The sequence below is a fragment of the Stylophora pistillata genome, chromosome 9 (genome assembly GCF_964205215.1).
Source record: "Stylophora pistillata chromosome 9, jaStyPist1.2, whole genome shotgun sequence".
NCBI classification, from domain to species: domain Eukaryota; kingdom Metazoa; phylum Cnidaria; class Anthozoa; order Scleractinia; family Pocilloporidae; genus Stylophora; species Stylophora pistillata.
Window position 1 is genome coordinate 19,514,521 of NC_142527.1, and position 24,536 is coordinate 19,539,056.

Here is a 24,536-nt window from a genome sequence, read left to right on the forward strand (position 1 = left end):
ATTGCCTATGTAGTTCCAAATAAATCCTACAATTTGCCTGTATGCAACGGAACGTAGAAATCTGAAACAAAAACATAACAATGTTGAATGATGATATGATATATGATATATTACAATATTACAAAAAATATGTACTGCCTCAGTTGCAAAGGCTAGTCGAGGCGGGCAGTGTTTAATACGTATATTATAAAATAAAAAGATTTACAGAGCAAGAGATTAAAAATTCTCGACAAATTACAACTACATTAACACATTTAAGTTACGGCAAGTAAACAGAACAAGCTGGGGTCTTATAGTTGTGCTATTAAAGTAGACAAATCAATATAATCGTCATATTTTTCGAGTCTCTGGAGGAGGAAATCGTGAATTTTACTCTTAAAATTGTTTTTGATAGCTGGCGCACTTCATAAGACAAGCTATTCCAGATTCTAACACCATTTCTCGAAAATGCCCTTTTTTGTATATCTAATCTTGAACTTTCAACAAAATAGTCGCCTCTTGAAGATGATCTTGTCTTATGGGGATGAATATTAGCTTGATATTATTGGATATGTCATGCATCAAGATGGCAACTGATTTAAAGTAAAGCATATCCAAAGGAAGAAAACTAGAAGAAACGAAAAACGGGATTGCAAGAGATCTGTAGTCACCAAAGTACATTAAGAGAAGGGCTCGTTTTTGAAGGATTAAAATTTTAACTCTATGAATTTTTGCAGCTTGACCCCGCGCGACTATACCATACAACAAATAGGGTTGGATAAGGACCTGTAAATGTGGTTTAGAGTACTGAGGGGTACAAAGTGTCTTAATCTAGAGAGAACGCCGATTGATTTACTTATTTTGGATGTAATATGAGCAATATGGTGACCCCATGAAAGAGTTTCATCAATAAGCACTCTTAAGTATTTAATAAATTCCTTACGTTCAAGAGAAATATAACTGTTAGTATGATGGTCAAAGATTCTCAAATTTATTTGGTGATTCAGTTTTTTCTGTCTAGGCCAAAAAATAACAAAGTTAGATTTTTTTATATTCAGCGATAACTTGTTAGTGATTAACCAATCGTAGATGTTACAGAGTTCAGCATTAACTATGGTTTCGAGTAACTTAAGATTTTTATCAGCATATAAGAGAATTAGTATCATCTGCGAGTAAGTAAAATTTAAATCTATTAGAGCTATTAGATATATCATTTATATAAATGAGGAGAAGTAGGGGTCCTAACACCGACCCCTGTGGAACTCCCGATAAGATTACTCCCTTCTTGGATATACTTTTAACACCAATTTGTGTTGTTTGTTGTCGACCTACTAGGTAAGAAGGAAACCACTTGTTCACTATTCCACGTATTCCTTAATGATTCAGCTTTTGCAATAATATTGAATGGTAGACCGTGTCGAAGGCCTTCCTCAAGTCAATGAATGTACCACACGAATACATCTTTTTGAACATGTTATTTTCAATTTGTATAGGTAATCGCATGGGGCCGAGTAAAATTAAGGACTAATATCACGCGTGCAACTTCCAAAAACACTGAAGTGATATTAATCCTTAATTGTACGAGGAACCATGTGATTACTTGTTTATAATATAAGGGGCAAAATGTTTTCTTACTGATCTCGCGCAAAACGGGACGCCATTGTTACAACAATGGCGTCCCGTCCCGTACAAACAGAAATTTCTTTACCTTGGCAGCCGTTGCTAAGCGTTTTTCAGCCAATCATTTTCAAGTAATTTTTCCCGGGCAATTACAAAAATTAAGAAAAAATGTCCTCTGTCTTGATCAATCACAATTCAGTAATTTTGCGAATAGGTAGAGTTTTATTTTGAGGAATAGTCATTATTTCAAGTTCAATTTCAGAAGGAGACACAGGATTAAAGAAGAACGAACCAGAGGAATTTAACTTTGGAAGATATTCAGTAAATTGTTTTAAATGGGTTTGGCATTTTAAAGGCTAAATTATATCCAACTGAAGAAAAATACTTATTCATTATATCAGGGAACTCAGAGGAATTATAGCATACTTGTTTGGTTCGCGGGCATTTTAAAGAGCTTATATCTTTCCGACCTTGTTTTTCCGGCCTCGAAGACTATTGATACCCTCCCAGGTTTTTATAGTGTTCGTTAAATTTTCTTCAAAGTATTTGTGAAAGCACATTTTCTTGCTCATTCGTGTAAGCATCAATACTTTGTTACAACAAATATATATGAAGTACATATATATTTATATATATATATTACGATAGATTTTGTAAGCATCAATGTCACCTGAACAATAAAGAGAGTTCTTTACTTTAATTGATTTTCTAATTTCCTTTGTTATCCAAGGTTTTTGAGAGTCGCTTTATCTTTCGTTTTGACGTTGGCTTTAAAGGAGCGTGCTTATTGAGAAGATTGTTTATTTTGGTTACAATGTATATATGAAGTTCATATTTATCATCACGGGTTTATTACGAATCAACTTAACGGCCTGCTCCCAGTTGGCTTGTTAGCTCAATTGGTAGAGCGCTGCACTAGTATCGCAGAGGTCAGTGGTTCGAATCCCGTACAGGCCTGATTTTTTTTTTTCCCCTCAGGTCTGATTTTCGCTATTGCATAAATAGCGCTCTCTACTGCGAGGATCGTGTATCATACGTATCTAATACCGCAGTTCAAAATATATGAACTTCATATATTCATTGTATACTAAACAGTAGTAACAGCTGCAGTCGTAATGTAAGAAGTTTGTTGACATGCAACTGCTTGTAAGTTCAAATCTTTGGCTAATATATAGCAGATTTCACGAATGAACTTTTTCTCAATGATGTGTAACTAAACTTACTGAGACTCGGAGGATCTATTTTCTCAGTACAAAGCAATTTAACATGTTCTACGCACTACCTTTTACTGGGAATAAAAACGACAAGAAACCTGCCTTTCTGTATACAATGTAGAAATACGTAGGTCATTTAGCTTACGAAAATCCGCGATGAGATGAATGACATCCATCAATACTCCACGTTGAATTGAAACCGCTCGACTTATCAACTTCGAGGAAACACATCACCCCCTTCACATGACTGACAACATTGGAGGTTATAACGTTAAATTTCGTGTTTCCTGGCTCCAGGTCAGTTACAAAAGAGGCTGAGATTTCGTTGGTTTTGTAAGCTGTCTTTCCACGTGCAAGACTGGTCGCAAATATGAATATTCAGTTTTCAAAATATATTTGCGATTCAAATTAGTTTCCCGACAGGCTAGGTCTCTTTCGGCGGTAGTGAGGTCAAAGTGTTTCATGGGATCATATGATTGTCAAGAAAAAATATGGGAATCTTAGATATAGGAAAGTCTTTAGACAATGCATCATCGATAAAAGTCCTTTCAAAAGAAAAGAAGTCGAGGGACAGTTGTAAACATGTCTAGCGCGCGCAGCTCGTCATAAATTCTTTCAGCTACTGTGACATCAGACTTTCACTACCTTGTTTTCTGCACGACAAACACAGTTTGGGGCCGCATAGTTAAACCGAAGAAGTTTCCCTTCATGAAACCAGGTAACTTCGACTTTAGGACTTGTGTTTGATCTTTCTCAATGTTTCTACTCAAATAACTGAGCCGTAGGAGTAGAGCCAGCTCTTACACTCTAACTCTTAATAGCCTTCGCTTTGAGCGCGTTCAAAGCATCTAATACGATTTTACTTGGTTAAAATTGTTCATGCATTTTGCATCGTTAGTAAAATATTTTTCCCTAGCAGACAGCAGAACACTTTACTCCTGCTTTTTCCTCCGAATAATGTTGCCTGGTGTACTGTAGGGTTCTCTCTGCAAATCCTAACGCCTTATTTAAATAATTGATATTGACAAGATAATATAATGTTCATATTCTCTTGATGTGGATGATAGGCCAAATATGGCAAATATAAGAAATGTAGTAGTTCTGATTGTTTTGATTGTGAAAAATTAATTTTGTCTCAACGAGCGGAGAAGGAAGGTTTGAAAATTACTGACGAAGGTAGACTACCACCCAGACATTGTGCATCTATCTATTTCTTGAACTTATAAACAGAAGGAACCAAAAGTCGCACTCTGTTGAACAGCAAAGATTCGACAGTGGTTTGTCTTAAAATAATTTTCTACTTTTCCAAGTCAGACAAGCGCAAAGACGATAATCATAAAATTATGAATTTTTTTTTTTTAACAGGGTTCGTTTGTTGTATGTGTCTTGATGAATGCATCAGACAATTAAAACCAGGAAATTATTCGAATAACTTGCACCCCCTTCAATAATTCCCGATATCTGACGGAATAACTTAATATAAACACGACTTGTTTGCTCGGGGACAGGTAAAACTTTGAATCACACAGGTGTCGATTTGTTTAATTTTTCAAGCATCAAAGGATGTGGTATCTGTTGTTAATAACATCAAGTAGTATCTGCCCAGTATCATTGTAGTGCAGCCAGGTTACAGACACTAAAATTATTTTTTCAGTATAGGTAAGGGGCGTAGCCTATGAAAGTCACGTGCATGAGCATGGTAGTTCCACTCAGGCGGGAAATTAGAGTAAAAATTAGATCATATAAAGCAAAGAAAATAAAAAGCGTCCTATTGACAGTTCGCGATCCTTTTTCTTTTCATGTGTTTGCGCTATGAAAGCCAGGATTAATGAGAAGTTCAAGCAGTTCAGAATGATCGGAATTTGATCGAATGTTGTGCACAGTCAGGTCCGAAAAACCTAACAAAAACATCCAGCAAATAAATTTGTCGATATTGGTAAAAGGCGAGATAGGAAAGAGATGTTACCCGAGTTGTTTAGCTATCGTATTCTAAGGTTATACTGTTAGTAAAGAAACACTATTGATCTGGATCATGGCTTTGCGAATGTATTCTGATGTTGCCTACGGGCGAAGAGGTTGAATGAATAAGCAGTATCTTTTAAAGCATTTTGCTCCACTATTATTCGCCGATTTTGAACAGCTATGACTTGCGCAATTCATTGTTCCCTTCACGATCCGCTGTCGCACGGCTCTTCTGTTGCTTCTCGATAGTGCGCATTGTTGTTTCTGGAACTTTTCCACAAACCTTGTTGACGTTTTTAGGATAGATTCTTACTTGAATTGCCTTTTTAATTCCACTGTGTAACAGAGGAGATCAAGGAAATAAACTTCAATTCGTTCCAAAACAGGCAGTTTTTTTGAGCAGGTTCTTTGGCAGGAATGGTCTGCTCTTTAAGCGGGTTTCAGAGCGCATCTACCCTCTGGATTCTAAATACAAGCATTTTCTGGCGGCCTTTCAACAGGAACACCGTACTACATATTTTCGACTTGTTCCTGCAGAAAAGAAGAACCACATTCGCTTTTTGCTCATCCATTACAAACCAGCCATAAATGTATCTATCTACAGGCCAGTAAAATCACGTCCGTTTTAGCGTATTAGATGATTGTCAGCGAATATCATCTTACTCTCAATAAGTTTGATGTTGTGCTTGGAGGAAATAAACTTTGATGGAGTAGAAAAACTGGCCACGCACAGTTTTGCTTTTTTCTCTTCAGACAGTGCGCACGCTTGGGTTGGTTAATTATAGGTGTCTGTGGGTCAAATGCTTACAAACCCTGTACCGGCCCGCGTGTTTTCTAAACACTATTGTTCCAGAGATTGTACAGCTTAAAATTGTAAAATGCCATCACACAGGAGTTATTTCAAGTTAGATGCTAAACCCTTAGTTGAATAATCATTGGTCATTTTTTGCCCAGCAAACTTTTGTATAATTCCCTCTTTCATAACAATTAAATAAATTTGACCTAACTCTCTTGAGCATTTAAGGCTAATAGCTCAAATCCTTCTTGAGATATCTATTCTCAAAGGTGAAAAATTGATCACTCCGGGAAAATAGACTTAAAGTGTACAAAAGCTAACCTATTACAATTGGTCATAAACAGTGATATCAATAAGTGGAAAATCCTCCAACTTTTGTTTCTAGAGGCCTAAGGAAACAAATCAGAATGATCCAGCCTCATAGGTCAGTCCTTTGAGTTCACGAAGGGCTTCCTCTCTTCTTGTGCGAACGATTTGCATTGCCTGGCGTCGTTTCTTTTCCTTAACAGTGGCTTGCATTTCGGCTTTTCGCAAGCGCTTATTATCCTTTTACCGAAAGGAATGGCTTGTGTGCATTCCACCAAGGATGGAGAGTTTTTGATTGTTTCCATTATTTCCATTCTACATTCCCTTTGTGGAAGTGGCACACAGCTGAGGCAGCAGCAAAACGGACCACTTTAGCTCCATGAGTTTTGTTCTTGGTCACTATGTTAAGAACTTTCGGGATGTACTTAAAATCAGATGGCTTCCAATCAATGAGAGAAGAGATTTGAACCTCCTGAAATCATGCTTTAAAGCTTTGCATAACACTCAGACTTGGCCAGATTATCTTAAAATAATAAAACAGGAATGCCACAAGGAACTGCACTCAAGCAATTTAATTAGATTAGTGGTCCTGACCGAAAACAGCACTTTCCAAGACAACAATTCAACATTTTACCAGAATCTATTAGAAACTGTAAAGATTACAAAACCTTTTTAAGACTTTCAAGGAATTTTTTATGTAATAGAGTACAGAGTGATTAGCTAGTTTTGCTGTAGTTTTTATTCTCTCAATCTTATTTCTACTTTTATTGCATATTGCATTACTTGTGAATAACTTAATTGGATTTATTTTAATTGTAATTGATGTATTTTCAACAGGGAAGAGCCACCAAGTGGATCTGTTAATAAACTACTACTACTACTACTATTATTGCTACTATTATTATTATTATTATGTTTTTTTGGTTTGTAATGTCTTCCTTTCAATGTTCGAAGAAATTATTTGACAGAGAGCTAGCTCGCTGATTGTGTAGTTTGTTCTTTGGGCTTAGCTCTTCATTAGTGGAAGTCAAAAGATACGTTGTTGAGAAAGACCCCTGGGCCATGAGGAACAGAAAGCAACTTTCTCAACAAAACATCACCTGCTGATCATACTTCCACTGTTGAATGGCTAAGCCCAAACATCTGGAAAAAAACATTTTTTAATTTGCACCTTATACTTGAGCACAAGAACTCTGTTTTATCCTGTTTTAACTCGAAAGTTATTGTTCAGGAGAACGTGACGTTGTGTTACATGTACCGAATTTAGAAATGAGTGAAAGGGATCAAATAGTCAAGAAGATTAGCCAGAAAAAGTTGTGGAATTGTTCAAACTAGTGATACAAGTGTGAAATTTTGAGGATAAGTGCCTTTTAGCTGGGGCAATGCACTCAAACCATTGGGTTGAGACACTCATTCGGGTTTTGAGTGGTCCCACAAATACACCTCTCCAGAAGCTTTGCATCGCTGAGAATCATGAATGTGGGCCTCAAAAGTTCAAGGAATACCTCTGACAAACAGTCATCATCTTTATTAGTGGCTTTTCCAGATGTCACCATCTGCTGTTGTCATTTACACCAAGAATCTTTTTCGGCAGGACAGAACCTGTGTTGTTTAGCAGGATCTTGATGTTTCACACTATGGTTAAGAACAGCTATAATGTTCTTTCTCATGGTGTAAATGGCAACATCAACTTCCCTCAGTGTCAGTGGGAGTCAACTTATTCAGAATATTCTGACGTATAGCCAAGCCATAACATTTTTTAAGTTTTTTCATTTTTGTTTCGGTGAGCCGTCCGTGGTCCCTAAATGCTTTTAGGTTCATAAGGTGCTTTCTCATTCTCTTTTAGACATGGCCAATACAATCCAATTTAATAACTGACAATCCAGCATACACATTTTCAACAGTGTTAAAGGCTTTGCTGTCTCCATCAGACACCATCCACTTGTACCGTAAATTATAAAGTTCAATGGATCTCCTCCAAAGGATGGAAGCTACTTCCGCCTCCATGGCTGTTTAACTGCCATTGAAATTTATGACATTCACCAGTGGCCAAATGCTCTCTTCTACACTCATGAAACTTCCCGTCATCCCTTCACACTGTGACTGTTTGAGGGCGCACTTCTGACAGGCTTTTGACAATACAGTGTAGTCTAGAACTTCACCAGTGTCCACTGAAATGGCAAAGAATACCCCTTTTAAAGAGGTAAAACCTCGCTTTTCCCAAGTTCCGTTAAAGCTCACAGTTGTATCCACTGTCTAATCATCAACTTCTTGATTCTCATCAAGGATAATTTTTCGCAGCCTCTGACCTGCGCTTAAGAGTTCTTCCTTTGTATAATCCTCTACAATGCCGAGGATGCTATCTACCTGTTTGTAGTATGCATTTGTTGACAAACACAGCAGGTTCATAAGTACACAGAAGGATGCAAGTCCCTCATAACCACTCCCAGATTCGAGAGAGTGATAAACTGCCCGTTATCCACACCAAAGGATTTTCTCCTGCTTGTGATGTTGGCTGATGTTTGGAGTGAAGTGCTCCCATCACCAGCACTACACATGAGAGAATGGTTAGACTTCAATCCTGCCTGCTGATTCTCTCCGAGAATGATGTTTGCTGAGGAAGAAACAAGAGAAATTTGCGATATGAGACACAGTCTTTGGAACTAAATGTGTGATTTAAAAACAAAATTGATGTGCTGGGTGGTTAGTTCAATAATGGAAATATAAATGCATATGTTATGAACGAAGAAAGGCATCAAAACCTCAGCATAAATGAATAAGTTTCAATATCCACTGAAATTCTCTTAACCTCCAGCTTGGAAACTCAATTTAAAGCTTCAGAAAATCACTCTACTAACTTCCTCACCTTCGTCACACTTATGTGCCACCAAGAGCGATCACGACAGATTTTTCAAATCGATAAGTCTGTAACCAGTCAGTTTGCTCTGCCCAATGAAGACATCATTCGAATGACTTGATGATTCATCTATTGAATGGTACAGCTTTATCATGAACTGAGTGGTTGTGTGTCACAGTCCACAGAGTCTGACGTCTGCTCAATCGAAGTCTCATTCTTCTGACGAAGTCTTTTCCACAAGTTTTCGCTTTCTTTTACTTCCACCGAATCCTTCACCTTTCCTTGTTGGTCTGTAGCGGCTTCTTGCCTTTTTTCCACCCATTTGTAACGATATTTTAACGATTTATGCGCTCACTAATGCCAATCGGCAATCTCCAATAATCTTCCTCATTAAAAATCTATCCCAGGGTGCAATTCGCTGTAGCTAGAGAAGATTTACACTTATCTAGGCGACACCAAGTGTCAAATTCGCGTATTCGGGGCCAAAAGAGCAGGAAAGGGGCCGCAACCACTCATCAAAAACAAAGAAAATGCTGACATGGTCGCCATGGTAACACAGTTCCAGATGGTAGTAATAATAATAATCTTAATAAGTAGTTTCTTAGAAATCGACTTTGAAATAAAAGGTAGCGCTAAGAAGTCACGAAGTTTCAACCTCTCTGAGGTCATTTTCAAGTGAGTAAGTTTTCCAAATCAGCATAAATATGTTGAAGCAAGTTGATAAAATGTGGCGAACGCTAATATATGTGAAAAAGTGTAAACAATATACAATGGAAGAGAATAAAAGAATAAAGGAATGAAATAATAAAATAATCGTAGCACGAATTGTTCTAAACAAATAGTTTGGCGCGAATTGAATCGCACTGTTCATTTAGCATTGGTTTCAGTTATTTGATAAAAAACGTTTCAAAAACAAGACAGTCAAATTTGTTCTGACACTTCCTTAAATTTCCCACCTCCCAGCTTTTATTTCAAAATAATAATAACAATAATAATAATGGTTTATTAACAGATCCACTAGGTGGCTCTTCCTGTTAAAATGCATCAATTATAATTAAAATAAATGAAATTAAGTTATTTACAAATTACGCAATATACAATTTCTAGGTGGTACACAGACAACTTTTTAATGGGAAAACGTGAGATATATAATACCATGTTGATAGGAAAGAAGAACAATGATGAACAATCAATAAGTGTTGACATTGATGGAGAAAACATTGCATCTGTATCCGCGCTTAAACTATTAGGGGTTACTATCGATAATAAGCTTGAATTTAGTCCACATATTGGTGCTATTTGTAAGAAGGCTAGCAGAAAAATAAATGCTCTTGTTCGTCTTAGGCGCATGATCCCTATAGAAGCTAAGCTTCAGCTGTTCAAATCGGCCATATTATCTGACCTTACATCTTGCCATACTGTGTGGCATTTTTGTAAAGCATCGGAGAAAAGAAAACTAGAAAAGATTCAAGAAAGGGAGTTACGCGCATTATTCAACGACAGGAAAACTGAATATGGAGAATTATTGGAAAAGGGGCGTCTACCCAAGAAAATAGGCGTCTTCAAGACATTTTGATACTAATGTATAAGGTCCAAAACTCCTTGGCACCTGAGCCCATTTGTGAAATTTTCTATGAGCAAGATAGACACTATAATCTAAGATGTGGAGAATTCCCCATTCCTAGATTCAGGACGGTGAAGTATGAGAAACATAGTGTTAAATATCTAGGCCCCTATGTATGGGGGAAAATAAGTCAAGATATTAGAAGAAAAAATAGTCTTCAAGCCTTGAAGAAAGCCATCAGGAGAATTAATATTACGAACCTTTTAGATGGGTCATGCAAATGCAATGCCTGTGTTTCATAATAGCTTCTTATTAACTAAATTTTATATGCAAGTGATTGATACATTTTGCTGTGTATGATTGTCTGTTTTATCTCCGATTTTATATTTTATTGTATATATTTATATGAATATCATTTAAAAATATTGTAGATAGGGAATTTTTTTTGTGTGTGTGTCTCCAGTTAGCTTGGTAGCTAAATCTCTTGACACATTAATAAAGTATTCACACTCACACTCACAGTAGAAGTAGGATTAACAGAATAGAAATTACAGTAAAACTAACTAATCACTCTGTACTCTACTACAAAAAATTCCTTGAAAGTCTTAAAAAGGTTCTGTAATCTTTACAGTTTCTAACAGATTCTGGTAAAATGTTAAATAGTTTCGACGCGTTATCTCGGAAAGTGCTGTTTTCGGTCGGGACCACTAATCTAATTGAATTGCTTGAGCGCAGTTCCTTGCGGCATTCCTGTTTTATACCTCTTGTAAAGAAACCGTTATTTCATTGCCAAATGCCGAAAAAATCGAACCAAAACACTTTCCAACATTAATTTCAAGAGTTGAAGTTGAGATTTTGAGAAAAAACAGAAATCGAATTTTACGTCAAAATTCAGGTGAAACCCGGCTTGAATCGAAGGATTCCTTTTATTTCAATCAATAATCAGTTCAGTTCAAGCACTCACATGATTTTTCAAATCTTGTTTGCAGGAAGTTGGACAACCGGCGAAGGAAAGATCGTCAGAGAAACTGAGATTAATCCCGATTTCCATTGTCGTCTTTAGCAAAAGATGAGAATCACAGCGGTGTTTCTTGCTGCCATCGTTCTTATTGCAACAGTGGAGTTATCCGAAACAAGAGGACGTAGTGGTAGAGGCAGATCAGGGGGTTTTAAAAGCTCCAGATCTCGTAAAACAAGCCATAGTTCAAGCTGGTCCAGCTCAAAACCTAAAATCACCAAATACACACCAATCAAAGCTACTTCAGTCCGTTCTCCAGTAATCGTCTCACAGACTAAATTGGGTTCACGTTCAAGCACGTTCAAGAAAGTCGTCTTTGCCTATGCAGTGCACCGCTATACGTTCAACAACGCCCCGGTCTATCGGCAGGGATATCCATTGTACCGGAGTTATGTCTTCATCCCAGAGGAAAAAGCTGTGAGAGTTACCTATGAGAGAGAGAGGTTGTTAGATGATGAAGGAAAGTTATGTTTGGATTCATTAGCAAGGAATCAATCGATGAAGGAAGGAGTCGCCGACAACTTGGTTGACTTGAAAACTACAGTGAAGTACAAAAATTGTGAAACAAAAACACTACATGGAATCAACAACACAGTGTCCCTGGAAGACATCAAGGATCAAGACTTCGAAGTTGTAAGTCTTGCTCGTTACAACATCTCGATTGTCACCGGAACAACCTGTAAACAGGTGGAAAAGATTGTGGAAGGCACAATGGTAACACTCTATGAGACAAATCCCAACGGCTCGAGTCAACTGAACATTAGCAAAAATATTCTATCATTTGTAATTACTTTGTTTCTGTTTATCAAAACATTTCGTTACTCGTAGTTAAGTCCGTGTGACATCTTAAAGCGCTTTCTAACTAGTTAGTCTGGTTAATATCATACACGATTAACCAAATGAACAAATGTTGTCCACCATTTTCGCACAGCCAAAGGTGTAGTAGGATACGATGTACACGTAATTATTTAAATCATTCACTCGAGTTTTTTTGTCAACATTTTATGTCACCAGAGACATTAAATTCTTAGTCGATGATGGGATTTTTACTTTGTAGTACCATTTATGTAGGACTTTCAAATTTGCCCAATAAAGACTAGGAAAAGACGATTTGCTTTCGTGAGACAAATCACATGTGGAATTGATACTGTAGTTTAAAGTTATACTTTTAGTTGCCTTCAAACAGAGAGACAAAGTAATGCGGTCCACTTCACAAGGCAGCTGCTGAGGCCAGGTCTTAAAAACAACTTTGCAGATCTTTTTTTGTGATCAAATGAGATGAAAGCTTAGATGTTAAGGCCTCTTATTCAATAGTCTACAGGCAGGCACTTTTTGAAATGTCACACAATACAAATGTGCGTTACGTCGCAATTATTTGGAGGAAGCTTACTTTACAAACATTACTTTTTGATTTATCAAAGTCAAAAACCAGTTCCAAAAACAACAAAAATAACAGTGAAAATAGTAATAAAAGTTTCTATAAATCTCTGATATTAAAAATAATAATCATTATCGTCATCGCTCAGTCACAAGTATCAAGCCAATAAAAATGATATTGACCAATTTTGCGTTCCCTTGCGATTTTATCTACAGAGCTGAAATATTTCATGATAACTTGTCCAAAATCTATTTACTTTTACATCGTTAAATAACTTTAGAAACTTTGAATTTCTAAAACTGGAGGTTTTAGGTATTTTGCATGAAAATTGTTATTCACTTGATTCCTCATTCAGAACTGTGTGTTTTCGAATCGATCAACGGTAAAAACTGAACAAAGAGAAGCTAAATAAAACACGTAGGGATAAAAAGAAATTGTAAATTAATACTTACATATTTTGTGCAATTAACGGTGGGAAAAGTGCAAAAACTGTAACAAACGAACATAGCAATCGCAGTTCCTGACACGAAACTACTTTTAAGACAAAAACTATGTGATACCGAGCCACGTGAACTAATTGATATCAGTATGTTTATTCGGCCGCTTGTCGGCCCCAATATGCGGGTTTGCGAAAGTTGACAAGCAGATAAAAAATACGCAATTGGTCATAAACATCTGATTCGTTATTTCTGGTAAGGTTTACTCCTCAGAAACTCAGGTCACTGATAAGGTTACACGCCCAATCAAGACTTCGAAGTTGTAAGTCTTGCTCGATACAACATCTCGATTGTTACCTTGTAAACGGGTGGAAAAGACCGTCTAAGGTACGATGGTTACACTCCACAAGATCAACCCAAACGCCTCTAGCCAACTCTACATACTTTTAAATAACGAGCTTCAACTGCACATAAATAACAAGCTCATTTCATTTTCGATTACGTTGTTTGCATTAATCAACATTTTTCGTCATCGATAGCTAGCATCGTACTGGCAATTCATCCATAGATTGTCAGTTGTATTCGAGAAATGATCGGTGATTCAAGTTAATTGCACCTCATAGCACTCGCAATGTGGCTTGTAAAGAGAACTTGATATTCATGGAAAAACTATCAGTTATGCACAGCACACCATTAAACAATTTCGTGTTGTTGAAAGGGATATCCAATGTACCGGAGTTTATGTGACAGATTGTTGGATAACCGAGGGAAAAAAAAACGGGGAAAAAAAGGGAGGAATTGACGACAACTTGGTTGACTTGGATATTACTGTGAAGTACAAAAATGGAGAAACGAAAACACTACACGGAGTCGACAAGACTGTCGCTGGAAGACATCAGGATCAAGAATTGAAGTTTACAAGCCTCAATCAATATCAATCAATACTTTATTTACCCACGTAGCGTCAAGGAGTTCATAGAGCTCGTTCAAAATACGTGCGTGCCTCTAAGATTAAGTATCTAAAAAACCTAATACATACTGTCAAAACCTAATTGATAAGAAATTAAAATAACTAACAATTAATATTAAAATTTAAGTTTGTACAGTAAAATTCAAGGTCACTTAAATACAGGTATAAAATGGTGAAGCAATAGCTTAAATAATTTAAAATTAAGATTAAAAATTAAGTTTGTACAATGAAATTGAGAGTCACTTAAATACAAGTATAAAATTGAGAAGCAGCTAAAGTTTCAATGTTCTCTATAGCTTCTTAAAAAGGTTGATATCATTGGCCAGTTTTACACTTGTAGGAAATCCATTCCACAGCTGCGCACACATATAAGTGAAAGATTTTTTCATAAAATTTAAATTAGATTTAGGTGCGCACAAATTAATGCCGGTGCCTCTCAGGTTGTACATAGTTTCCCTAAAACTAAAAAAACCTCTGTATTTGGGACCGTCGTTATGCAAACATTTATATAACAGAATAAGGAATTGTTGTTTCCTTCTCTGGTCTAACGTTTCCATATTCAGGATGCGCAGCAATTCATCATGAAGGGTAGACTTGCGATAACCTAGCAGTGATCTAAGAATATAATAGTTGGCATCTTCTAGCCGATTCGCTTGCACTTTCCCCAATCTAAGAAAGAGGGGGCAACAGTATTCAAAATGAGGGAGAATGAAAGTTTTACAGAGCCTTAACATAACATTGTCAGGGACAAAACGCCCGTGCTTCTCCTAAGTGCGCCACTTTCAGCGTATACATTTGAAGCTGTTAAGTAATGTGATCCTTTAAAGATAGCATGCTATCAAGTTCAACGCCAAGTATTTTGATAGATGGCAGTGTCTCAATCACAGAGCTATGTATGGCCAGGTCGTAACTGTACTTACAGGGACCAATGGGTACTGCTTGTGTCTTTGTGTTGTTTCACCAGATGATTCTCTCGAAACCACGATGATAACCGCTCAAGACCATTATTCACTACAAATTCGAGGACCATGGGCGAGACGTCTGAGGCATACATAGTTGTGTCGTTGGCGTATAACCTTAGAGATACATCTGGTATGGCGTAGTTCAAGCCATTTATGTAAATGTTAAACAGCAGCGGTTCGAGGAGGGACCCTTGGGGAACGCCCACCATTACTTCTGAGTAGCTGGAGCAAACACCGGACAACTTAACTCGCTATCTTCGCCCCAACAAATAGGAAGAAATCAAGTTTAATGCAGACGAAGAGGAGCCATACGCTTTTAATTTAGCCAATAGGAGGTTATGGTTACTAGCATCAAATGCTTTGGACAGGTCCACTGCCGCGGCTATAACTGCCTCCCTTTTGTCAAGGCTTCGCCTCCAGTCCTCAGTCATCTTCAAGAGTGCGGTGCAACAGAAGTGTTTCTTCAAGAACCCAGATAGATTCGGAGAAAGATGTTCATGGAAAGTGCCGTACAGCTGGTCAAACATAACCTTCTCGTACACTTTAGAAATGGCGGTAAGAATAGAAACAGGACGATAATTTTCTTTGCGTGTATCTTCATCTTTTTTAAATACCGGTGTCAAGTTCCCACTCTTCCATTCGGTTGGCCATGATTGGTTCATAATCAGATAGTTGATCAGCTGTGTTATCTCTTCCGTTAGGATGGGAGCAGCGAGCCTTAAGAGACGCGGTGAAATTCCACCTAAGCCTCGCAAAATACAACATCACGATTGTCACAGGAACAACTTGTACACAGGTGGAAAAGACCGTCGAAGGTACGATGATTACACTCTACGAGACAAACCCAAACGGCTCGAGCCAATTGAACATAGATAACAAGCGCCTATCAATTTTGATTACGTTGTTTGTATTAATCAACAGATTTCGTCACCTATAGATAGCAATCTATTTAAATTGTCAGATGTATTCGAGAAATCATCAATTTACCTTAGTTACATCTCATAACAGTCGCAAAACGGCTTGTCAACAAAACTTGATATTCACGAAAAAAAATATTAATTATTCACGGGACGCCATGTGTTGTTGAATATTAAAACTAGTAAAGCTAAGTTTGCCGATTTTGTTTGTTACCGATGACACTTAATCCATAGTTAATAAGAAGCTCCTAGTTAGTAGATAAAACTTTAGGACCTTTGAATTTGCTGAATAAACGAGATTGGCGTGAGAAAAACTATGCACCACTGATATTCATTATGTATGATGCACGATCATTCGCAGTAGATAGCGCTATTTACGCAATATCGAAAATCAGACCTGAAAAAAATCAGGCCTGTACGGGATTCGAACCACTGACCTCTGCGATACTAGTGCAGCGCTCTACCAATTGAGCTAACAAGCCGACTGGGAGCAGGCCGTTAAGTTGATTCGTAATAAACCCGTGATGATAAATCAGATACAATGAATATATGAAGTTCATATATTTTGAACTGCGGTATTAAATACGTATGATGCACGATCCTTCGCAGTAGATAGCGCTATTTATGCAATAGCGAAAATCAGACCTGAAAAAAATCAGGCCTGTACGGGATTCGAACCACTGACCTCTGCGATACTAGTGCATCATACGTATTTAATACCGCAGTTCAAAATATATGAACTTCATATATTCATTGTATCTGATATTCATTATGTTGCAAATTATTTTCCATGACGAAATCTCTATTTGTAGCTGCCTGCAAAAAGACGTTGAGAGATAAAGATCCGATTCGATTCACTGCGTAATTTGGTTTTATCAGCTAAGTTAATGATGTACTGTATATGGACACTTTCAGGACCCGATTACATAATGGGCTCCTGACACATCAAAGTGTTTTTACAGCTGATGTTTCAAGTATTACCCCTCATCAGAGCAAAAGACGAAGGGCTAATGTTAAAAAAGTCAGGTTTCGAAATCTTTACGGTGGCAAATTTGCATCATCATTGCAGTGTACGAAACCAAATTACCTCGGTTTCTCTAGAAACTTTCCCCCTTTATTCAACACACTACTTAGCTGCTCAGCTCGATGTCTGTAGAGCTCCTAAATATCATCTTTGCAGACCTTTTGTCATAACTCAGCGAGTGGTTTGCGTTCAAGCACGTTCAAGAAAGTCTTCTTTACCTATTCTCTGACCCGCTACGTTAACGTCTTAACACCATAGTTAATAAATAAGCTCTTATTTGTAGATACAACTTTTATAGGGCGTTTGAATTTGCCGAATAAACGAGATTTTTTTGGCGTGAGAAAACCTATGCACGACTGATATTCATTACCTTCCAAGTTATTTCCACAAATTAGGCGTCCGCCATATTGGTGTCGCAAAAGCTTATTAGCATATGTCAAAATGCCGTGTTTTGGTGCATGATTCTTTAAAAGTATGTCGCGTGATTTGGACAAAATTTCTGAAAACATCAAAAAGGAAGAAAAAAAGGAAGATATTTGCAATATACCTTTAAGCGACTATGTTAAAAGACTAGAGCCACATGTTAAACAAAGGTATTTAGAAAAAATATCACTCGTGGGGATCGATCCCGCTACATTGATCTACGCAAAGTTAGATCCACAATGTTTACCACCCATAGAAGCTACAGGTCTCCTGTGCTATTTGGTTATCGATACGAGTTATTACACAAAGAAACAGTTCAAAGCTTTCAAAAGCTTGGAGGCCTACAATCAGATGGTGTCGGGTTTTATTTCCAGTGTTGAAGGCAAAGTCATAGGTGAAAAATTCGTGGTGATCGGAAAGGTGAGACCTTCTCAACGAATGAATGAGCGACCATTTGCAGTTTGGATTATTACTAATAAGGAGGGAACCGTGTTATCAGCCCACTGCCTTGGTTGTAAAGCTGGACTAGCTGAGACTTGCTCACATATTGCAAGTATTTTATTTCATATCGAAGCTTCAACGAGAATTAATGAAACGCTGGCATGTACGCAAGTAAAGTGCACGTGGTTGTTACCGACATATGTGAGTGAGGTTCCTTATGCTAGGGTCAAAGATATCAACTTCAAGTCGGCGAAAAAGTTGAAAGATAACTTAGATGCCTGTATTGAGGGACTATCAGAAAACTCTCCACCTTCCTTATCAGCACCTTGCACTACAAAGAAAGCTAAGGTCTCGACAGAACGGGTTACATCTGGAGGAACTGAGCTTAAACATTTCCTTGCCAAAATAAATGAGTGCAAGTTCAAACCTGTTGCCTTAAGCTTGATTGAACCCTATTCTGAACAGTTTATCATGAAAAGTAGAAGTATCCCAACCATTTCTGACCTTTTTGATCCATGTAATTTTGACTTGTCATATCCAGAACTCCTAGAAAAGTGTGAAAATATTGATCTGACTATTTCAGAATCACAGGTAGAATTAATTGAGCAAGACACCAGGGAACAGGCTAAAGGAAATGCATTTTTCAGGCACAGAGCTGGGCGCATTGGTGCATCTCTGAGTTGGGCAGTAGCTCATACTAACCCTGCTATGCCATCACAATCCTTAATTAAGTCCATCTCATATCCTGATCTGTTCAAAGTTACTACTAAAGCAATCAGTCATGGCCGTAAGAATGAGAGTGCTGCAGTGAATGCTTATACCAAGACTATGCTAGAGACTCACAGAGATCTGAAAGTTGAACAATGTGGTATGATAGTGGATAAACAGCACCCCTGGATAAATGCTACTCCAGATTTTTTGGTATCATGTTCATGCTGTGGGAATGGTTGTGGAGAAGTCAAATGCCCTTACAACATTGAAAACTGTGACCTTGAAAGTTATGTGGAAAAGAAGAATTCATGTCTTGAAAACGTCAATGGAAAGGTACAGCTCAAGAGAAATCACCAGTACTTTTTTCAAGTACAGCAACAGTTGTTTATCACAGACTCTCAGTATTGTGACTTTGTTGTGTGCTCTTTTGACAATAACAATCAAACAAGGTTTTTATTGGAGAGAATTTACAAGGACATTTCACACTGGGAATCAGTTCTTCCAAAACTCACCAAAGTGTGGAGATCTTGTATCCTACCTGAAATCTTAGGAAGATGGTACACCAGGAAGCATGAAATTGCTGCACCTGTACCAGCAGGTGATATAAAGCCTGTTTGCTACTGCAGAAAACCCAAACCAGAAGAAAGCACAGTGCCTTGTCAAAACCCCAAGTGCCCATTCATTGAGTTTCACCTCTCATGTTTAGGGATATCTGATCCCTTACCCAAAGTATGGTACTGTCCAAGCTGCCAGTTACTTCCAGAATGTAAGAAAGCCAAGAGAGTTACTAAGATCAAGCCTGATTATCAAAGGAACCCTGATTTCGATGAAGCAATGAAATTACAGTCCATTTGTGTTTGCAAAGCTAAACCTGTTGTAGGGGAAAAGCTGCTGAAATGTCATAGTCAATGTCAGAGTGGGAAATTTTTCCATCTGAAATGTCTAAACTACAAGAGGATGCCCAATAACGGCAAGCTATATTGGGTCTGCAAAAATTGCAAAGTGAAGAAAAAACCTGCAGACAAGTCTTCATTAACTATTCCTACCACATGTTCTTCTTATACCACCACTACTACATGTACTGTCAATAATCCATCAGCTTCAGTTGTGTCTGGAACTGAATATGAAAGTGACAAGGACATAGAAATACCCTGTGTGACTGAAAGCAGAACAGCTTCTGAATCTTTTGAAGATCTACATGAAAATGAGTCAAATAAATACTGTACTGGAGATGAATATGAAAGTGATGAGGACTTAGAAATAATCTGTGTGACTAAAGGTGTAGCTAACAGAATTGCATCTTTTGGAGATCTAGATGAGCATGACTATGACATAATCTCATCTCCTGATGGCTGGTTGGATTGCAAAATAATACAGGCAGCACAAATATGCATCAAGAAAGTAAATCCTCTCATTGAGGGTTTTCAAAGACCAACTCTTGGAAGAGTAAGGAACTTTGACATTATGACCAGTGACTTTGTTCAAATCTTACATACGGGTAATTCACATTGGGTGTGCATTAGTTCTATTGGTTGCACATCAGGATGTGTTAATTTGTACGACAGTCTGTACAATGACATTATTGATGATGAAGTTGAGCAGCAAGTTAAAGATCTGCTACCAGATAACTTTGTTGGCATTGAAGTTGTACCAGTGCAGCAACAAATGAATGGCAGTGACCGTGGCGTTTTTGCTGTAGCATTTGCAACATGCCTTGTGTTTGAACTCAACCCTTCAGATTTTATGTTTGACATCCCAAGAATGAGACCACATTTACTTCAATGTTTGAGAGCTGGTGAAATCAAAGTTTTTCCACATTTTTGAATACATTTAACACTAAAAATGTTGTTTTGTTGTTTCATGCTAATCTCAAGAGTAGCAGTCATTAAAAAAAAAAATCCAAGAAGAATAATGAACTCAAGCTATTTTAAGCAGCGGTGCTCAATAAACAGTCCTTACTGCCCCCTGAAAACATAATTTATATTTTAATTCATATAATTTTTGTAAATATATATACACAGCACAAATAAAATGTTGTCATTGTTGTCGATCCTTCTTGTAATGGAAGTATATTTTCTTAAATTATTAATGTTACACAGTGCTCATTCCCAGTCACTTGCTCTCTTTTCATGGGGTTATAATATTTCTTAAATTATACCCAGATTCTCCACCCCATCATATCATTTCATTAGCTACAATATATGACTATAATAGTACTGTATGAAGTATGGAGCTAATCAAATGGTACAATGGGTGGACACAGGTTTACAAGAGCTGAACATACTTTAATAATTCTGTCAATAATTGGTACTTCATCCTGTCCATTGTCATTGTTCAAGAAATCAGTGGGAAGTGTGCTTTGAAGAATAGTATACTTGCGACGCAGCAAACCAATCACCCTCTCAACATGTATCCGTACACTTGCTAGAGCTCTTGTTTTTTCCACATCAATAGGATCCAGCTGTTCCCTCCCTTTCGTGTAGGCTGGTATCACAAGTCTTGCCTGTTTGAGAGCAACACTTTCTGTGATTGTGAAACCCCGGTCTGCCATAACCATGTCACCTGGCAAAAGTTTTTCAAGAATGCCACAGTTTTCTGTCAAGAACTTATCAGAGGTACGTCCTCCCCATGCCTCTGACACAAAGGAAATAGCTCCTTGGGGAGAAATACCAATCAGTACTTTGATAGTATTGTGATGCTTGTAGGATGAAAATGTCTGAGCTCGAGCTAACAAGTTTGTAGGCTTATCAATAAAAATCTCAAAACAGTCAATAACAACAGTGACTTTGGTTCCAAAGGCTTGTTGGAAACAAAGAGGCATTGTCTTCCATAGCTGGTGTCTTTCAGGCCAGTAAATTAGTGGGGACAAATGCTGATCCATCACTGGTAACCACGATGAAAATATTCTTGATATTGTTGTCACAGATACTTGAAAACGATAGGCTAAGTCTTGATAAGGCATATTCAGTCTCAGTTTCATCAACACGATAATCATTTCCTGGAAAAGGCTAAGTTTTTGGGTTCTTCGTTTGATGTGGGGTGACACAAAGTCAAGGACGGTCATTAAGATATCCATTGAAGGCAGTCCAGAATAAAAGCGAACTTTTTCATCAGAATAAAAAAAATCTCGATCAATTGGCTTATAGGATTCTTTGAAAAGGTATTCAAACTCTTCGGTTTGAGTCATAACTTCAGATACATCAACTTGGGTTTGAGTTGAACTGTCAACGAGAGTTGAGCAAGTGTGGTCTTGAAATGCGCAATCGTGATCAAAAATATCCTCAGAAGAATCAATTTCCTTGGATGATCCTTCTTTAGGATCACTGAAATCCACATCACGGACGGGAAGGCCACTGACATCGATTTTCTTTCGTTTCTCAGCTGCCTCGCGTTCTTGACGCTCGAGTGATCTTTTGCGGCGTTCCTTCGCTCGTTTAGCTCTTGCCTCTTTAATGTCGTGGTTTTCCTGTTGATATTTTGTCTTCCCGAGATTCAAAGTAGGAACCCAGTCGACGTTGTACTTATCCCAGGGTTTTGCAGATTGTCCTGACACGAAATGTCGTCCACAGACTCTTTCATTACTGAGGACATCCTTCGAAGTGATGTCGTCGCGGCTAATGGCGGCGATCCATCTTTCTCTTCGTTCTCTGCTTAGCTCTTCTGCTTTTTCTCCTTGGTTAGTGACTACAACTGGAATCCTATAAAACCCTATACCTTTCGTCTTTCCACTATTATGAAAACAATCAACCACAATACAATGAACCATGATGAAGAATATTTCTAAAGCTTTGATAACACGCGAAATGTTTGAATAATACGACACCAATATGGCGGCGTAGCAACCGTTGTCAAGGTATAGGTCACGTGGGTGAAAACCAAGAATTTGTAGCTGCCTGCGAAAAGAGGTCGAGGGATAAAGATCCGATTCAATCTACTGCATAACTTGGTTTTAGTAACCAAGTTAATGATATATTGTCAGATTTATACAACTTTTTTAGAGACATGTTTCGGCATGCTTATGCCATTTTCAATCAATGAGTAACTGAAAATGGCATAAGCATGCCGAAACATGTCTCTAAAAATGTTGTATATTTCTTACAATATTTATCCTACTTGCTACTACTACGACCTTAATGGTATATATTGGACACTTTCAGGAGCCCGTTACATAATGGGCTCCTGACACTGCAAAGGATTTCTACAACTGACCTTTCAAGTGTTACCCTTCAGTAGAGCAAAAGACGAAGGGCTAATGTTTAAAAAGTCAGGTTTCGAAATCTTTACGGTGGCAAATTTGCAGCATCATTGACTGAAGTTGATAAAACTAAATCACCACAGTTTCTTTAGAAACGTTCTCCCTTTATTCAATGCACTACTTAGCTGCTCGGTTCGATTTCTTTAGAGCCCCTAAATAACATCTTTGCAGACTTTTTGTCCTAATTCGACGAGTGGTTTGCGTTCAAGCACGTTCAAGAAGGTCGTCTTTGCCTATTTTGTGACCCGCTACGCGTTCAGCAACACCTTAGTGTATCAGCAGGGATATCATCCAATGTACCAGAGTTATATCTCTATCCCAGAGGAAAGAGCTGTGAGGGTGACCTACGAAAGCGAGAGATTATTAGATCACCAAGGAAAATTGTGTTTGGATAAATCAGTAGGGAGTCAAATTACAAAGGAAGGAATTGATGACGGCTTGGTTGACTTGAAAACTTCAATGAAAAATGGAGAAACGAAAACACTACACGGAGTGAACAAAACAATGTCCCTGGAAGAAATCAATGATCAAAACTTCGATTTTGTAAGTCTTGCTCGATACAACATCGTCATCGTTACCGGAACAACTTGTAAGCATGTGGAAAAGACCGTCGAAGGTACAATGGTTACACTGTATGAGACAAATCCGAACAGCTCAGGCCAACTGAATCTTATAAAAAACTGCTATCATTTGTAACTATTTTGTTTGTGTTTATAAACAAATCATTTGTTTCGCTTTCGTAGTGTAATAAAGATCTTGGTCTCTGATGATTCATTAGCCTTTAACAGGATTTTTCCATTCCGTGTCCACAGGAATTTATAATTGTTTGATCTTCTCTTGAATTCATTGATTCTACCCAGGAGATTTATTGATGTGGATTTTGTTGTTGGCAGCGGCAGAATTCCCTTCGGCTTGTATTGATGGCAAATGACTGTTATGTTACCAGTGGCATTAAAGTCGTTGTAGGTGGGGGATTGTCATTTTCAAGTACCATTTATGTAGGACTTTCAAATTTGCCCAGTAAAGATTGAAAAAATATGCCGGATATGCTCGCGTGAGAAAACACATGTACGATTGATACTGATGACCTTTCAAGTTATTTTCCTTGCTGGAATCTTTACTTCACCTCAGTGTCGGTGGTTAGCGGTGGATATTTACCTCACCGCTTCGCGGCTCGGTAAATATCCACCACTAACCACCTCCACTTTGGTGAATAGTTGTTAATTAATGCAAACAACGTAATCGAAATTGAAATGAACTTGTTATGTACAGTTGAAGTTCGTTATTTAAATGTACAGTTGGCTCGAGGCGTTTGGGTTTGTTTTGTAGAGTGTAACCATCGTACCTTAGACGGTCTTTTTCATCTGTTTACAAGTTGTTCTGGCATAGTAACAATATATTAATCGAGATGTTGTATCGAGCAAGACTTACAACTTTGAAGTCTTGATCAGGCATATAAACTTATCAATGACCTGAGTTTTTGTGGGGTAAACCTTACTAGAGATAACGAACCAGATATTTATGACCAATTGTGTAGAAACTCTTTGCAGTGTCAAGAGCCCATCATGATTATGTGATGGGCTCCTGAAAGTGTCCATCATATAGGTGTTACTAACCAAGCTTGTTCAGTCAAGATGGCTGGAAATTAGCCGAGTTCTTTTTTCGCATTTTTGTGCACCGTGACGAAGTCGGGGTCCATAAA

At 37.8% G+C, this 24,536-nt stretch overlaps 3 protein-coding genes and 1 pseudogene across 3 annotated transcripts; 3 read left to right on the forward strand and 1 right to left on the reverse strand.

The window, feature by feature from the left end:
• The first annotated feature begins 11,289 nt into the window (after positions 1-11,289).
• Positions 11,290-12,426, forward strand: LOC111338712 (uncharacterized). Its single transcript, XM_022945227.2, has one exon. The coding sequence runs from the start codon at positions 11,368-11,370 to the stop codon at positions 12,142-12,144; it is 777 nt and encodes a 258-aa protein (XP_022800962.1). The 5' UTR covers positions 11,290-11,367; the 3' UTR covers positions 12,145-12,426.
• A 5,030-nt stretch (positions 12,427-17,456) lies between these two features.
• LOC148723687 (uncharacterized) lies at positions 17,457-20,635 on the forward strand. Its single transcript, XM_088733808.1, has one exon. The coding sequence runs from the start codon at positions 17,479-17,481 to the stop codon at positions 20,401-20,403; it is 2,925 nt and encodes a 974-aa protein (XP_088589934.1). The 5' UTR covers positions 17,457-17,478; the 3' UTR covers positions 20,404-20,635.
• Positions 20,546-22,360, reverse strand: LOC148723688 (uncharacterized). The gene has a single exon (XM_088733809.1). It carries the CDS (start codon positions 22,343-22,345, stop codon positions 20,813-20,815), a length of 1,533 nt encoding a protein of 510 aa, XP_088589935.1. The 5' UTR covers positions 22,346-22,360; the 3' UTR covers positions 20,546-20,812.
• Positions 22,344-23,626, forward strand: LOC148723689 (uncharacterized; annotated as a pseudogene).
• The last annotated feature ends 910 nt before the right edge of the window (positions 23,627-24,536 follow it).

Excerpts from the sequence above, each read along its gene's own strand:
- LOC111338712 (XM_022945227.2), top strand. The coding sequence starts at position 11,368 with ATGAGAATCACAGCGGTGTTTCTTGCTGCCATCGTTCTTATTGCAACA.
- LOC148723687 (XM_088733808.1), top strand. The coding sequence starts at position 17,479 with ATGTCGCGTGATTTGGACAAAATTTCTGAAAACATCAAAAAGGAAGAA.
- LOC148723688 (XM_088733809.1), bottom strand. The coding sequence starts at position 22,345 with ATGGTTCATTGTATTGTGGTTGATTGTTTTCATAATAGTGGAAAGACG.